The sequence below is a fragment of the Bombina bombina genome, chromosome 1 (assembly GCF_027579735.1).
Source record: "Bombina bombina isolate aBomBom1 chromosome 1, aBomBom1.pri, whole genome shotgun sequence".
Classification (NCBI taxonomy): Eukaryota; Metazoa; Chordata; class Amphibia; order Anura; family Bombinatoridae; genus Bombina; species Bombina bombina.
This window is the reverse complement of record NC_069499.1, coordinates 1,070,564,196-1,070,582,865: the sequence shown is the minus strand read 5'-3', so window position 1 is coordinate 1,070,582,865 and position 18,670 is coordinate 1,070,564,196. Positions and strand designations below refer to the sequence as shown.

The 18,670-nt window shown below is 39.2% G+C and overlaps 1 protein-coding gene across 2 annotated transcripts in view; it reads right to left on the bottom strand.

The window, feature by feature from the left end:
• Window positions 1-624: 624 nt before the first annotated feature.
• RNF114 (ring finger protein 114) overlaps window positions 625-18,670 on the bottom strand; it is an 80,257-nt gene continuing 62,211 nt past the window's right edge. For both annotated transcript variants that reach the window (XM_053692178.1, XM_053692256.1), the window contains exon 6: window positions 625-2,905. In XM_053692178.1, the coding sequence (XP_053548153.1) occupies window positions 2,840-2,905 (66 nt within the window). In that variant the 3' untranslated portion in view covers window positions 625-2,839. The remainder of the gene's footprint in view (window positions 2,906-18,670) is intronic.

Sequence of the window (18,670 nt, the reverse complement as noted above, 5' to 3'; positions counted from 1 at the left end):
ATTAAGGGCCAGATTACAAGTTGACAGTAAACTGTTTTCACTTGCGTACTAACCCAATGCGCATAAAAAGCAGAACTTAGACTATCATGTGTGCGGTAATGTATTCCCCCATAGAAGCCAATGGAGAGAGAAAAAAGTTGAAAAAAACAAAACAAAACGAAAACCCTGCTCGCCCGTAAACCCGATCGCATATTCTCAAGTGCGCTAACCCGACATTAAAATATGAATATTTCACGTTCCAATGTTCTTCACGTAGAAGAATATGTTCTATTTATTCATAAATACATATTTCTACATATATCTCATGTTATATATATATATACATACACACACACAAACATATACATACAAATGACATGTTGTGTTCTCTCATGTGACCAAGGTCTCTGTGAGGGGCCGAAACGTTATGGGCTTTTATGTGACACATTAAAGGTGTTTGATATATCTCTGAGTGCCTGCTCATTCTTGAAGATTGTATGGGATACACACCGGATCCTGATCCTTAAACATTTTCTCTTTAGATATAAGCAGATATATACAGATATATTAGAATATCTATTTATAAATACATATTCCAAATTCTGCTATGCGCAGAACATTGGAATGTTAAATATTTACAGTAAATACACAGAATAACACTTTATTAAATATGAATATTGCATACATATGTTTTTACATGTATTCATCTACTTAACTGCAAAGGGCTCCAATGCATACATATATGTGTACATATGTATTTATGTGTTTATATGTCATATCTCAATATACGTGACTGATTGCATCCTACAGAAAACTGATGCTCACTCCGGGACCTTCTCAATGCTTAAACCAATTTTGGAATCTACTTTACTTACATTTCTGGATATAGTAAAATATTTAAAAAAAAAATATATATTAATAAAAAAGTAATGGCAGAAATTAAATTAGTTTAACTAATTTTCATTAGTTTAGCAATAAAACCTGCTGAGCTGCAAACCTAGAAGAGATGAACAATTAATCCACTGCAAGCTTAACTTTGTAGATAGAAATACTGCTCAATAGAAAAAAAGATTCTCTAAGAGCTTGGATAGTTTTACACTGTGGCACCTGCCCCAGCCAATGCTTAAAAGAACAATTGACTGAGGCAAGCGGGTGATAAGAGTTCCTTGCATTCAAAACTGCTGCATCTACACCACTTTGAATAAGATGAGCTTGACCCCACTGAGAGGTTGATATCTGCTGCTGTCTCTTGTTCACAGGGCTTTTCTACAGCTACTACTATAAAATAAAAATCTTCAGTATACTGGTTTCAATTGGCAAAAGCAGCTAATTGACAAAATAAAAGGCAATATAACTATTTCTAAATAATTTAAAGGGACATGAAACCGAATTGTTTTCTTTTGTGAATCAAATAGAAAATTTTAAACTATTTTCCGATTTACTTTAATTATCTAATTTGCTTTATTTTTCGGTATCCTTTGTTGTAGAAGCAGCATTTCACTACTTTGAGCTACTGAACACACTGGGTAAGCCAATAACATGCTTTATATAAGTGCATCCACCAATCAGCAGCTCCTGAGCCTACCTAACAAAGGATACTAAGACAAAAAAACAAATTAAATAAATGTAAATTAGAAAGTTGTTTAAAATCACTTGCTTTATCTGAATCATGAAAGAAAATATTTGGGTTTCATGTCCCTTTAAAATACATCATCAGGTAATATGAATCACTGGCAACATATTAAAGGGGAGATCATTTTTCAGTACAATATCCCTTTAAAACCAATACAAATCTCTGGTTTCTAGATGAGATACTGGAAACCGCACACAACCAGTTTATCTGAATGTTGGTGTGAATGCAGGCTCAATTGTAAATAAAAAGGAACTTTATTTATATAAAACATAAGGTCCAACCAGCAAATAGAACAAGAAAATTTCAAGGTGACCCCACAAGCACAATATGTTCAAGACACATTGATGAGTCTTATAGGAGCTTATAGTATGCAGCGCAGTCAGAAAGGTCAAACTACTAACTAGCTTTATTTCACCTATTGCAGTGATCCCTCCGCTTGTTCTGGAGGGCATGAGTTAGACTTGTGGTAACACAACTGAAGGTAGTTTTTGTAAGGCTTTTTGTTGGATTATTGACCCAAGGATATTGTCTCAAAGAAAATGTCAAACTGCATTTTAGTTTATATGAACATTAAACTACAGATACAGACAAAAGACAGCATAAACCTGGAATGCCATTAAGAAATGACTCCATGACTGACACCAGCAGTCATTTTGGTAGATGTAATATAGAATTATAATTAGGCCAAATTAGTGGTCTTGTATACAATCAGTTCTTTCTTGGTTCAGTTTGGGTGTTTTATAGCAATCAATACACCAGAGCAACACACATGATCTACTATTAGCAGCTAGTATTTTTTTTTTTAACAAACGCCTCTGCTTCAAACCTTAAGTTCATTAACCCTTTAAGGACACAGCTTTCAGTTTGCTCAATTGTTTTATGACGGAAAAATTCCGTCATATGTCCTTAAGAGGTTAAAGAGGTAAGATTATTTTTTGTTGCTAAAAAAGGGACTCTTCCTTTACTTTTAAAAAAGTAAAACAAAATGTAGTTCTTGTTTTGGTACTTCACATACACATACAGCTACCACCTGGACACACATTCTAAACAAACTGGAACTCCTGATGCTAAAGTTCTGAAGAATTGATTACACCTTCACTGCATTCGATGGAAGCCTAGCGCTGATGCCTTTCTAAGCTGCTTAATGAGCGTGCGCAGGGGTTGTGCAAGGTGCAGCTGGGCTATCAGGTTGGATGTCATTCATAAACCGATAGAATGAAGCTTGGCTCAATTGTCACTCAGGGATCGGATCAATGCTTCATTCAACATAGCATCTTCATTAGCGTTGTAATCCTTAAGAAAACAGAAAACATGGTGTAAAAAGAAAGGAATAAAGTATTTCATAAGATAGACAAACACATACAAGAATTAATATGCTAATTTGGGTCATCTATTAATATCACAGACATGCCATACAGAGGTTCCAAGTGGGCATTATGACACTGCAATGGATACAACACAGTTTAGATATAGGGTAAGGGTTATACTGGGAAATGCTAATTCCTTGGGACACATAATAGAAAAGGCTTAATTCAAATGTTGTCAACAAAATAAGGATACATTCACATATTACTGATCTTACAGCTTTCAAGTTTTCTTCCAAATAAAGCAGCCATTGCAAAAAATGTAAATGACTGCAAGAAAAAGCTGAAAACATATGTAATAAGAACCTCTTCCCACAAAGCCTATCTCTTACATACACTTGATGCTGCTACTGACCTGATGTGGAAGGGACAATATCTTTAAATGGTAGATAATAATTCTTCAAATATATATGGATTATGTTTTGAATATCATCCATTTGACTATTGTCAAATATAAGTAAAAAAAGATAGCACAGCAGAAACATCTCAAAGTTCTGACAAAGTGTCATTTTCTATGGAAAGGATTAATTTAAGTGACAGTTTGGGTTTGGAAAAAAAGTGATTTTAAAATATTGCCCTGAACAGTACATATGTATTGTATAAAAACTGATCACAGCAACATTAATATACTTTATTAGCTGTACAAGCCATAATGCTCAGATAACAGAAAGGACAGCATACTCCCACAGTCTCTGTTTCAGTATTATCTGTTATATAACTGGCGCTGAAGTATGGGATAAGATTGCTGTCAAAAAGGCACGCGTGTGTGATTTTTATCATTGTACATAATTTGTGATATAAGAGTAAAAATCTAAAATTTATAAATACATTTTTTGTTTGTTTTGGAAATACATTTTTTTTTTTTAGAATACAACTCTTTCTTTAATTACAAATACAGCTGGGGGGTTTTTTGAAATTTTTTTTGGCATGTTTGACACATAGGGCTCGATTTATCAAGCCGTTTGCCCCCCCTACGACTGCAGGTTCTCACAAGAGAACCTGCAATCAGTAGTTATCATGCAGTGGGCAGTGTTGCAGGCGAGCGCAAAATAGCGCTTGTGTTTAACGCTGAATTTGCCTACCACAGGCAAGCTGGTGTGGACAGGAATATGTATGCCCCTGTCTGCCTTAGCTTGATAAATCGAGTATAATACCAAAAGAAAAAAAAAATGTACATACAAAAGAAAAAAACAATTTATGCTTACCAGAAAAATTCCTTTCCTTGGCAGGGATTGTCCACAACTTAAAGGGACAGTTTACACTCATTTTCATATAACTGCATGTAATAGACACTACTATAAAGAATAAGATGCACAGATACTGATATAAAAATCCAGTATAAAACTGTTTAAAAACTTACTTAGAAGCTCTAAGTTTAGTTCTGTTGAAAAGGTAGCTGGAAAGCCCACTGCAAGTGGGAAATAAGACACTCCCCCTCCCCCTTCTTTTGCATATGAAAAGACCCCTTACACAAACAGGAGCAAGCTAGAGAAGGTAGCTGACGGTATTCACATAAAACTTTGGGGCTTGGTTAGGAGTCTGAAAATCAGAGCAATGTTATTTAAAAATAAGCAAAACTATACATTTTTTTTAAAAAAAAAACCTTTATGGGCTATATAAATTGATCATCTACAAAACATTTATGCAAAGAAAAAATGAGTGTATAATGTCCCTTTAATTACTTACTGTTGGGAAATACACCATCTGGTCACCAGGAGGAGGCAAAGACCCCCCAGCCAAAGGCTTAAATATCCCTCCTACTTCCCTTATCCCCTAGTCATTCTGTTGAGGGAACAAGGAAAAGTAGGAGAAACATCAGGGTATAAAGGTGCCAGAAGAAATAATATAAAAAGGGAGCCGCCCAACAAAAAATAAAATTACGGACGGGGTCGTGGTCTCTCCCTGCCAGGAATGAAAGGAATTTATCTGGTAAGCCTAAATTATGTTTTCCATCCATAAGGCAGGGAGAGTTCACAACTTAATTCCGGACTGTTGGGAAAACTATACCCAAGCTCCAGAGGACACTGAATGAACAACGGGAGGGAACAAAAAAAGGAGGCGGACCCTATTCTGAGGGCATCACAGCCTGCAAAACTTTTCTCCCAAAGCTGCTTCAGCCGAAGCAAACACATCAAACTTGTAAAATTTAGAAAAAGTGTGTAAGGAGGACAAGGTAACCTTACAAATCTGATCCATAGAGGCTTTGTTCTTAAAAGCCCAGGAGGAAGCCACTGCTCTAGTGGAATGAGTCGTTATCATCTCAGGAGTTTGTCGCCCCACTGTCTCATAAGCTAAGGGGATGACACTCTCAACAAGAAAGATAAAGAAGTCGTAGTAGCCTTCTGCCCCTTACACTTCCCCGTTATAGATGACAAACAAAGAGGAAGATTGTCTGAATTCCTTAGTAGCCTGAAGATAAAACTTCAAGGCACGAATCACATCTAGATTGTGAAACAAGCATTCCTTCGCTGAAGGAGGATTAGGATACAAGGAAGGAACAACAATTTCTTGATTAATGTTACGATCAGACACCATCTTAGGGAGGTACCCTAATTTAGTATGTAAAACGCCTTATCAGCATGGAAAACGAGATAAGGTGAGTCACATTGCAAAGCAGAAATCTCAGAAACACTGCACAAAGAGGCAATAACCAACAAAAAAAAAGGACCTTCCAAGATAACAATTTAATGTCAACAGTAGGCATAGGCCCCAAGTTATCAAGGTCTGTCGGACCTGATCCGATAGTGCGGATGAGGTCCGACAGACCTCGCTGAATACGGCGAGCAATACGCTCGCCGTATTCAGCATTGCACCAGCAGCTCACAGGAGCTGCTGGTGCAACGCCGCCCCCTGCACACTCGCGGCCAATGGGCCGCCAGCAGCGGGGTGTCAATCAACCCGATCGGGTTGATTTCCGGCGATGTCTGTCCGCCTGCTCAGAGCAGGCGGACAGGTTATGGAGCAGCGGTCTTTGTGACAGCTGCTTCATACCTGCTGTATGAAACACGGGGCATCAAGCTCCATACGGAGCTTGATAAATATGCCCCATGGACTCAAACGGAGCCTGCTGCAAAACACTAAGAAGAAGATTTAGGCTCCAAGGCAGAGCCCCAGATCTAAACACAGGTCTGATCATAGTCAGAGCCTTAACAAAGGACTGCACATCCGGAAGCTCAGCCGATCTCTTGTGCAGTAACACCGACAGGGCCAATATCTGTCCCTTCAGGGAACTAGCAGATAGACCCTTCTCTAGTCCATCCTGGAGAAACGATACAATCTGTGCAACCTTAACATTATGCCAGGAAAAGCCACGCTCTTCACACCAGAACAAGTCCTCCACACTTTATGGTAGATACGAGTAACTGGCTTACGAGCTTGAACCAGAGTGTCGATAACACTCTCAGAGATCCCTCTCTTGGCTAAGACTAAGAGTTCAATCTCCACGCAGTCAGTCTCAGTGAATCTAGATTTTGATGAATGAAGGGACCCTGTATCAGCAGATCTCTGCGACAAGGTAACCTCCACTGAAGAGATGAGGACATCCCCACCAGATCCGCAAACCACGTCCTTCATGGCCACGACGTAACAATCAGAATCACTGATGCTCGCTCCTGCTTGATGCGAGCCACCACACGAGGAAGAAGTGGTAATGGAGAAAAAAAGATATAGGAGTCTTAACCTCCATGGTACTGATAGGGCATCTATCAATTCCGCCTAAGGATCCCTCGACCCGTAACTGGGTAGGTTGGTATTGAGGCGAGATGCCATAAGGTCTATCTACGGCGTCCCCCACTCACTGCATATCTCTTCAAACACCTCAGGGTGGAGAGACCACTCACCTGGGTAAAAGGATTGCCTGCTGAGGAAGTCCGCTTCCCAGTTGTCCACACCCAGAATGTGGATCTCTGACAGCGTACATCTGCGAGTCTCTGCCCACTCTAGTATCTGAGATACTTTTTTTTTTTTTTTTATCGCCAAGGAACTTCGCGTTCCCCCCTGATGGTTAAGATCAAGAAACCTAAAGGATATGATGATGAATAGTCATTTTAAACCAGCAGAGCCCATAACATGGCTGAAAAGTACAAAGGGGTTCTTAAAATGTGGAAGATGCAAAGCATGTAGAAATATGAGCCCCACAAAAATATTTCAACATCCGAACACAGGAAAAACATACGACATAAAAACCTTTATGAACTGCTGTTCAGATAAAGTGATATATGTTGCAATGTGCAAAATGTCCCAGAATCTATGTCGGAGAAACGACAAGGGAGCTCAGGACAAGAGTCCTTGAACATATAGGAGACATAAAATGGAATAAGTCAGTCCCAGTTGCTCAGCATATGAATATACATCCTAGAGAAAATAAATACGACATACAGTTTTTTGCTATTTACCAGGTGAATCTAAAGGGACGCAAAGGAGATCTAAACAAAATACTCCTACAAAAAGAGTGTCGCTGAATACATGAATAAAAATCTGTCTCGCAAAATGGTCTAAATTAAGCAATATCTTATAAGTCACAACTGCGGCACTCACTGACTCCAATATGTACATCTTCTGCAAAAAGATGGACTGATAGTTACAGAGGAAACATAATTTGAACGGAAATAGGTGATTTATGTATATAAGCTAAATAATGCACTTATTATCATGTAGTGACCTAATACCTAAAACATAATCCGTGTAAAAAGAAAATTTACAAGTCTTCCTTGTGAATCTGTCCTGGTTATGATATGGTTTATGATTACCTTCTGATGTACAAGAATGTACAGCAGTAATTTATACACACAAAAACAAACCAAGTTTAATATCACCTAATAAAACATTGCAATCTATAAATTATGCATATTGTTCTCTGTGATATACAATATAATGAGAGGGGTACTCTAGTTTCTGATTATTTTTTGAGTGCGATACTAAATGATAGACAAATGTCAGTATGAGAAACGTGCACCTTCATGAAAAAAATACCTAACAGAAACTATTGATTAAAACACATGTAATATATTGCTTGTGACTCTAATGTTCTAGATGAATTAACACCATGATTATCACAATATTTACATAGATATAGACAAACAACAAGTGACTGTGTATACATTTAAAAGATTGTAGTAAGAAATCTGGTCACAGAGATAATGTGCATAATTTTTCTTATAAGACAATACAGATTGCAAACACATGAAGTCTAAAAAATAATTTCAGCCATTACTTTGAATTATATTGAATAACATAAATGCCAGAAATAGATCCATACAATCGTTACCTCCTACTAAGAGTATATTATTACAAACACGCCAGACGGTTATCACTTCCGTCACAACAAATTGGTTACTATGACAACCAATACCAAATAAAAGACCGGAGTTGGGCTGAACTGCCACTATGCCCTGACGAAGTCATGTAACAGTGACGAAACGCGTTGGTTGGCAGGGCTAATCTGTGACCGCGAGTGTGTTTGAGTGCCTAATGCTGGATGCTGAATGTTTGGAGCATAAGAACGCTAGTTTAACTAATAACTAACTAATGATAAATAGAATACTGGTCCTGCGATTTGTGCGGACACAGTTTACACATAAAAGTTAGCTTAACTAGCAAAAAATTTACTATACTTGGCACTTAACTACTGGGACTTACAAGGGTGTATATGTAGCTACGACAATGTATCAGTATGAATGAGTAAACAGTGTATCAGAATAATTGAATGTATCAGAATAATGGAGCACATTCATACAACTGCTTAACACATAGTCAATTAAACATTTTTGTTTAAGTATTTTAGACAACATGCAACTTAAACCGGATTACTTATTAGGAATACAGGATAAATTCAAACGTAATCTGAAGGGTAACAATATTTAAAATTGAATATGGCCAGACTATGGCTGCTCTGAGTCTATGAATATATGCAAATAGAATACGATCCTGTGAAGTTTTCTGGATGAATAATAACAATATAAAACCATATTTAGGATCAGATATAGCGTGCCTTTGACTATGGTTATATAGCAGTACCGGTATAAAAAAACTGATATTGTAAAGTGACCAGTAGATTATAGCGACATAAAAAGTAAAAATCTAATGATTTCGGAATAAGGACTGACAGTGAGGAATCTATATGTTATAGACTTGTTACAAATTACCCTGGTAATGCAATAAGAGCTGTTAGCACTCGTACTTGATAATAATAAAGGCTGTAATATCTATAAGGAAATCTGGTTAATCCAGAAATATAGATAGACACAAAGTTAAAGCCCTTAAACTATATACTGATAAACATAATAAATACATACTCACATCGTGTGTTCACAATTAGCCTCATAGCACCTATTTAAAATTGTTTGTTTTTAATTTGTGGTGGATGTACTAATGAAACTAGGATATGTAGTGGAAGTGATATACCCACACATTTACAGTCTCCACTATAAGTTCACGTATTGTTTTGTCTTTTGAGCATAAATGTTAAATAAAGTGTTGTGGTTTTTAAATAAATATATCAACCGAGGTTATATTGTCTGATTGGAATCTGATAAACTGGCATGAACCCAGAAGGGACCAAGCCTTCAAGGCATTAAAGATTGCCTGGAGTTCCAATATATTGATCGGAAGGGATGACTCCTCTTGAGTCTACAGTCCTTGTGCCTTCTTGGCACCCCAAACCGCTGCCCAGCCGGAAAGGCTTGCGTCAGTAGTCACAATCTCCCAGGGTGGTCTCAAGAAGCACATGCCTTGGGACAGATGATCTGGACAGAGCCACCAAGAGAGCGAGTCTCTAGACAGGTTGTCTAGCACAATCTGTTGAGACAGATCTGAATGGTCGTCGTTCCATTGTCTCAACATGCATAGTTGTAAGGGTCTAAGATGTAATCTGGCAAAAGGAATGATGTTCATACAGGATACCATGAGTCCAATCACCTCCATACACTGAGCCACTGATGGTCTCAAGGAGGCCTGGAGAGCAAAACATGCAGTAGTTAGCTTTCAAAATCTCTGATCTGTGAGGAACAGTCTCATAGATATGGAATCCATTATTGTCCCCAGGAAATTCACCCTTGTACGGAGTAAGAAAACTCTTTTCCAAGTTTATCTTCCATCCATGTGATCGAAGAAGACTGAGAAAGGACTCTGAATGTTCTTCCGCTAGACGAAAAGATGGTGCCTGCACCAAGATATCGTCCAGGTAAGGCGCTACTGCAATAACTCGTGTTCTAGCAACAGCTAGAAGAGTCCCCAGAACCTTCAAAAAATATCCTTGGAGCAGTAGCTAGGCCAAACTGAAGAGCTATGAACAGGAAGGGCTGGTCCAGAAAGGCAAACCTCAGGAACTGAAAATGTTCCCTGTGTATTGGAACGTGAAGGTATGCATCTTTCAGGTCTATGGTAATCATAAAATGTCCTTCTTGAACCAAAGGAAGGATTGACCGTATCGTCTCCATCTTGAAAGAGGGAACACTCAGAAACTTGTTTAGGCACTTTAAGTCCAGAATTGGACAAAAAGTTCCTTCCTTCTTTGGAACCACGAAAAAGGTTTGAATAAAACCCCAAACCTCTTTCTGCTGTAGGTACTGGGACAATTACTCCTAGAGAGGAGAGATCCCGTACGCAACCTAAGAAGGCAGCCCTCTTTCCTGGTCTTGTAGACAGACTGGAGAGTAGGAATCTGCCCCTGGGCGGATGAGACTTGAATCCTATTCTGTATCCTTGAGATACAACCTCCAGGACCCAATGATCCTGTACATCCTGGAACCAAGCATCTAAAAAAGAGACAGACAGTCTGCCCCCTACTCAATCCGATCCCGGATCGGGGGCCACCCCTTCATGCCGATTTGTTCTCGACGGGCTTCTTAGTCTGTTTGGACTTTTTCCAGGACTGAGCGGGCTTCCAAGTACTCTTGGGCTGCTCAGACTTGGAAGAGGATTGCTGTCATTGTGATTTGTCAGAACTAAAATTAGACAATTAGCGTCCCTTAGGCTTAATTTTCTTATCCTGCGGAGGATTAGTTGAGCCACGGGGAACTTCCTGTGGAGCGGGTAGTGTAGAAAGGGGAGTAATCTCTCGGGAAACACAGATTCCTGAGAAGGTAGACGGCTGAGAGGGGCTAATAGAGCTATGAGTATTAGCAGACTTGTCTCCCTTCTTAGGCTTTAGAACAGTGCTTAGGCAAATGGAACAAAATTGAGCAGGTGGGCAAACCACAGCCTCATCACAATATAAACTATAAACAGTACAGAAGGAGCGGAACCTTCTAAGGTAGTATCTGTGATAACTCGGTTGTAAACCGATTTGTGGTTTGTGTTAAAATTTTTGAATTGTTGCTCTTAAGAATCCTAAACAGGAAATCAATCTTTATAACAACCTGTTTAGTTCAAAATGAGGCTGTTGCTGTTAAAGTATACCAACACTTATTATGATCTATGTAGCCTTACTGCAAGATCACAAACATAGTGTAAAAACGAGCAAAGTAGGTAGAAACTTAGCTTGTGTTAATGATTATATATATATATATATATATATATATATATATATATATATATATATATGTGACCAATCCTGCAAGTAATCAATAATGGTTCCCTTTGAATCTTCAGCCGTCTTCACGCACTCACACAAACATAGCATAAAATATTTACAAGTCCATTCATCCAAAATCCATATTTAGTGAAAGTACATCCCCTCTACAACTTCAATGAGGAACTCCACATTAACAAGTAAAGGTGAGGGCAATATTAGATTTATATAATATTACCTTAAAGCATTTGTTTAGGTTGGTGTCCGGTTCTGAATAGAGCAGGGGAGAAGCGTACCTGGCTGTTGCGATGCTGCGGTGCGAGTGCGACTTCCGGTCTCGCAGAGAAAGTAGATCCGGCGGCCCTTTGGTAGGAATAGAACTGGCAATAGATTCTAGAGACAAGGTGAGCGGATAAGGTAACTGAAACCTCAGATAGACTTGAGTAGTTCTGAAGACAGGGAGAGTAACCTCCAGTAAAGTAATAGACAAGAAATCTGTGAATAGATAGATATTTTCTGACCAAAAACGTAATCTAGTCAAGAATGAGCTTTCTTTGACTGCTTCAATTTTCAGGCAATGATGCTATGTACCAAACCCCCTTATATAGGGAAGTTCCTGTACCTGGGCGGGGATATACCTTAAAGGTATATCACAGTATCAGAGTCCTCCATAGCTAAGATATATTCACAGAAGGATAGACAAAAAGTAAACACTTTTATTCAAAAAACGGCACCTTTATAATCCCAATGGCTGGGGCACTCACCACCTCCTAGAGCCATACAGCTAACAGTGAAAACGCTCTCCTTAGGAGTGATGTCCGTAGCAGGATCGTAGGTAAATGAAAAGACCACACCGGTCACGTGGTGCATAGAACAGGACTTCCCCTGCTATGAAAAAGGCGCTAAGCTATTATGAGCTGCGCAACATTTAAAAATGAAAGCGAAACCGGTTTGTTCCAAACCAAAAGCACACAGTCTATGAGCCCAAAAACTCTCACATTAAAGCAGTTATAAATAACCCCTAGCTGTTCAAATAATCTCCCTGAAGGAGATATTAACCCTTGATCCTATCTAGGTATAAAAGAGGCACATTGTAAACCCTGTATAGAAAAAGTGTATACATAAAAACGGTCTTACCCTCCAGGATCCATGCTGTGGAACAGGCACAGTCTCTCAAGTGTGACAGTCTTGCAGCAACGCTTCTGACATAGACTTGAGTTTGTAACAGCAAGCAGTGAAACTCGTCAACACTGATTGCTCAGGAGCTGTTAGGCGACAGTCTGGATGGGTTCACAGAAAACATTTCCCTGCATCTCCAGACTCTAACTTTCATCAATACTCTCACTGAGAGGTTGACATGATTACTTAAAACTCCAGTCCTTTCTCGAAGGGAATATACCCATTACAGGACTATCCAAATCTTCTGACACATCTCTGCCACCTCCTATAGTGATGAAAGGCAAAAAAATGACTGCGAGATAGGGGAAGTGGGAGGGATATTTAAGCCTTTGGCTGGGGTGTCTTTGCCGCCTCCTGGTGGCCAGATGTTGTATTTCCCAACAGTAAGGAATGAAGTCGTGGACTCTCTCTGCCTTATGGAAGTAAAAAATTGTATTTCCAAAAAAAATAAAAATGGTATTTGTAAATTTAGATATGTATTCGTATGTCAAAATTTATGTACAATTATAAAGAATCACACACATGTGCCTTTTTGACAGCAATCCTATTCCATACAGAAGCAGGGGCGGCAGCAGCTCACTGTCACTGATGGAGTGGAGGCTTGGGGTAGGGGAGAAAGTTCAATAAGACCAACTTTGTTTTGAAATATATGTCAAAAGGGGTTTGGTAATTTTTTATTACTATAAATATGCAAAGTTCTAAAATCTTTTAATTTATATAAACGTTACTGTTTCTTCAAAAATTCTTAATATTCTCAGGCTGATAATAAATGGAAAATACGCAAACTCCTTTTTAATGTTCCTAGATAAAAAACATTTGGTTGAAAAGCTTCTGTGTATACAATTCATTGCCTTTTACTTTTTTATAATGTAGAAAGTGACACAATAACGGTCACTAAAGAAATAGCCATAAGGTAAGTAATTTCCAATTTAACATCTTTAATTCCATGGAACAAAACTGCACAAAAGTGCCCTGTAGTTTAAACTCCCAACAAACACGCTACCTACAAAAATGCTCACGCACTGCTGAACGTGCCTGGAGGAAATCCCGCTCTGAACCTGATTTCCTGCACTGTAAGTTCACTCTTTACTCTTACACCTCTGCCCTTCGCTTAGCTAAGCAAACATACTTCTCTTATATCCACTCACTCTTTAAACCCTAAAAGACTTTTCTCCATCTTCAACTCTCTCCTCTACCCACCTGCACCTCCCCCCTCATCTGCATTCAGTGCTCAAGACCTTGCAGACTATTTTTTCAATAAAACACTTGCCATCCGAAGAAACATCCCAACACAAACCTGCAATCTCCCAACTTCACTCCCAGTCACCCCCTCTGCCACTCTCTGCACCTCCTCCCAACCACTGAGAGCGAAGTGGCTTCCCTTTTGTCTTACTCTCACCTCACTATCTGCCCACTTGACCCAATTCCTTCAGATCTAATTCTCCCTCTGTCTCCCACCCTCACTCCGGCTCTTACTCACATATTCAACCTATCCCTTTCTACCGGCTCATTCCCTGCCTCCTTCAAACATGCAAAGGTCACCCCCATCCTCAAAAAACCCTCCCTTGACCCTAACTCCCCTGCAAACTACCGCCCCATATCACTGCTCCCGCTAGCTTCAAAATTACTTGAAAAACTAGTTTTCAATCGCCTAACCCAATTCCTGTCCTCCAACTCATTGCTCGACCCCCTGCAATCTGGCTTCCGTCCCCAACACTCAACTGAGACTGCCCTCACCAAGGTTACTAACGACCTCCTTTCTGCTAAAAACAAAGGCTACTACTCTATACTCATCTTACTGGACCTCTCTGCTGACTTCAACACTGTTGACCATCCCCTTCTCCTACAGAATCTCAACTCTCTTGGGGTCCGTGACACTGCCCTCTCCTGGATTCACTCTTATCTCTCTAACAGATCCTTCTCCGTCTCTTCTGCTGGTGACTCCTCCTCTCTTTTGCCTCTGTCTGTTGGAGTATCTCAAGGCTCTGTCCTGGGTCCTCTACTCTTCTCTATTTACACTTCTTCACTGGGTAAACTTATCAACAGCTATGGCTTCAGCTATAATCTCTATGCGGACGATACCCACATTTACCTTTCCACCCCTGCACTCTCTCCTTCTGTCAATTCTCACATCAGCGACTGCTTATCTGGCATTTCCTCCTGGATGGCCTCTCACCACCTAAGTATAAACATGTCCAAGACCGAACTACTTCTAATTCCCCCCTCTAACTCTACTCCAGTATCTAATTTTTCCATCACTGTTGGCGGCACCACTATCTCCCCATCACCCCAAGTCCGCTGCCTTGGAGTCACGCTTGACTCAAATCTGTCCTTCATTTCCCACATCCAATTGCTCTCTTCATCCTGCCGCAACCACCTACGCAACATCTCCAAAATTCGTATCTGTCCTTCATTTCCCACATCCAATTGCTCTCTTCATCCTGCCGCAACCACCTACGCAACATCTCCAAAATTCGTCCGTTACTTACTAACTGGCCTCCCTCTCTCCTGCCTCTCTCCCCTCCAATCCATCCTTAATGCATATGCCAGACTAATCCACCTCTCTCGACGCTCTGTTTCTGCTGCACCTCTCTGTGAGTCCCTTCACTGGCTCCCCATTCACAACAGAGTTAAATTCAAAATTCTCACCCTGACCTACAAAGCCCTCACTACTGCTGCCCCACCCTACCTGTCCTCACTTATCAACAAGTGCACTCCTGCCCGCCCCTAAGATCCAACAATGACCTGCTTCTTGCGTCCTCTACCATCACCTCCTCTCATACTAGACTACAGGACTTCTCTCGGGCGGCACCTACCATCTGGAACGTACTTCTTCGTGCTGTCAGACTTGCCCCTAACCTCTCCTCCTTTAAACGTTCCCTAAAAACCTTTCTGTTCAGGGAAGCTTATCACCCAACTTATTAACATACTAACTTCACTTAACTAACAGCTGCCCTCTATCTCCTCACTAATATCATTCTCACCTTTGCAGTCCCCACCTCCTGTTTCCCATCCTACCCATCTAGATTGTAAGTTCCCACGGGAATAGGTCCCTCAATTCCCCCTGTTTTTGTCTGTAAAATTTTGTCTTATCGTATTGTTTCTCCATTGTACTGTTATCCTTGTACCCATGGGCAGCGCTGTGAAATCTGTTGGTGCTTTATAAATAAATAATAATAATAATAATAAATCACTGACCTTTAATGGGAACTCTTCTGAAGAGGGAGCGGAAAAGCCAGATCCAGATCCCTACCTTGAAAGTACCTTGCAAAAGGCCCCATCTGCCCAAAGTCTCTGGCTAGGATTACAGAACAATCTTTCTGATTATCTATTTAGAGAGACCCAACGAGGGCCTGATCTTCACAGCATCAGAGCCCTTGGCACCCCAACTTGATTGTGCCCACCGGTATATACATTGGATACTGCTTCAGGGAATAATGCAAGTGCCAGAACTTGGACTGCAAACCCTATTTGATAGACATACCATTCCTGTTCCACTCAATGGGTTTAGTGTTCCACTAGCCTCTGAACTACAACAAAGGGTTGGATAGATTGGGAGAGATGGAAAAGGCTTAAATATCCTAAATCCCTTTTTACTTGCTAGCTTATATGATGACAGGCTACATTCAGGTTGTGTTTGACGTGTTTGTGTGCGAAGTCTCCCTCCTGCATGTCTGACGGTTTGCCTTAATTTAGAAGGTTCCCAAGATTATTCCTTTTTTCCTTAAAGGGACACTGAACACAATTTTTTTATTTTGTGATTCAGATAGAGCATGCAATTTTAAGCAACTTTATAATTTAATCCTATTATCATTTTTTTCATTCTCTTGGTATCTTTATTTGAAAAGCAAGAATGTAAGTTTAGATGTCAGCCCATTTTTGGTGAACAACCTGGGTTGTTCTTGCTGATTGGTGGATAAATTCACACACCAATAAACAAGTGCTGTCCAGGGTCTGAACCAAAAATGTTCTGGCTCATTAGCTTAGATGCCTTCTTTTTCTAATAAAGATAGCAAGAGAACGAAGAAAAAAATGTTAATGGGGTAAATTAGAAAGTTGCTTAAAATTGCATGCTTTATCTGATTCATGAAAGAAAAAAAATTGGGTTCAGTGTCCCTTTAACAATACCTTTTCCCCCACAGGAACCAAGTGTTGCATGAGGACTGACCTGTCTGATTTCCTAGAGGACACTTGATTATGTGGATTGCCATATCTTTCTATTCTGCTAAATGTACCCACTTTCAATTTATAGTGGATTGCTGCCTTGTGACAATAGTACATTTGCTTTAGAAAATGTCTATAGCATAATGGGCATTATTTTCATCCCCTTTAAATGTCACTACACTTCTAGGTGAGCCTTGGAGTTGCACTTTTCTTGTTATATACACTAATAGCATTCAGTTTAGCTAATGCCTAAGAGAGGTATGATTACTTACTACTGTTTGTATACTCATGAAAGTTACTTCGATTCTAACTATTGAATCAAATATCCTATATATTAACATCCAACTGCTTTGCTATGTTTTAGCAATTATTTCATATAGCAGACCCTACCATTTTTATTAAAGCATAAACCGCTTTACTGAAGCAAATGTATATAAGGCCTACTTAGAGATTTCCTTATAACATAAAACAACTTCGTTTTTTGGAAATTTATCTCTGGGTTTATCTATTGGATACTGTCCGATGTGACCTACTAAGCTTATGCACCGCTAGCTGCAATTTTAAGATCAGACCCTATACTTATTTCATGGGTGACAAAGTATCATTAGGTATCTCCCCTATACTACCCTAACTGGGGATTCCTTCATTTATGGTATATTTTTACACTATTTATACATTTCCAGGTTGGCTACTTAATGTCCCATTTCTTTAAAAGATTAAATGTGCTAATGCCATCAATGTGAATATTTAAATGACGTGGAAAATATCCTCCTCTAAATACAAATAAATATTAATAGCTATTACTTACATTATATATAGAAAATATGTTTTTATTATATATTGCTGGTTATACTTTATTTCATTAATAGATATTTTTATATTTACTAGGTGTCATGGGGCTCAAAAGTGGCCGCTGGTGTGACTATCAAATGTTTTTCCCCTCTTCATAATTAAGTGGCCAGCCAAATAGTCATTCATTTAAGATATTGTTACTGTAAAATGGAGGTTTTTCATCAGTGTCTATTGTTCAACCGAATCATTGTCATTACTGTTCTAAGGCGATCATTATATGTTTTATCTTTCGCAAAACCTCAAGAATATTTAAACAAAAATAAATTAAAAAAGAAAAAGAACATTTTCTTTTATGTGAAGAACATAAGCAGAGCTTTCCAAACTTTTCATGTTGGCGACACACTTTTTAGACCTACATCATTTTGCAACACAGTAATTCAGTTGTTCTAGCAAACAGGAGGTTAAACTAACTTGTTTTAAGAGATACGGACACATACATAAATTATATAATAACTAAATGTATTTACAAGTAACAGTATGTAAGTATGTGCAAGCATTAAAAAAATAAGTTTCAAGTGAAGGTCAAGTCTGGCGTTTTGGTTATAATTTTTCAATATGTTACCTAAATTCAGTATGATGTTCATTCATCAAATTATATATAAAACACACTTAAAAGTTTTATTTTCTTATTGTTTTCAATCTGCTCTGTTTCACCTGTATAATCCGCCCGCCATACTGCCGATATTGAGTGACATTTTTTCTCTCGAATCTAGTGTTTACCCCCGTGGTGTCCAGCCCCTTTTTGGTTTCGTCATTGCAACCTTATGCGCATGCGTTTAAACAAACTGCGCGTCATCATTGGCATGCACGTTCATGTGTAGCGCATGCGTTGTCCGCTCTCACAATTGACGCTCGATCCATACATAATACATTGAATACAAATTTAGGTGGTTTGACGAAACGCATGCGCTATTGGGTTGACGATACGCATGCGCAGTTCAAAATAAACACGGGTGCACAAGCGTAGTCCGCTTGTAAGAAAAAAAGCAA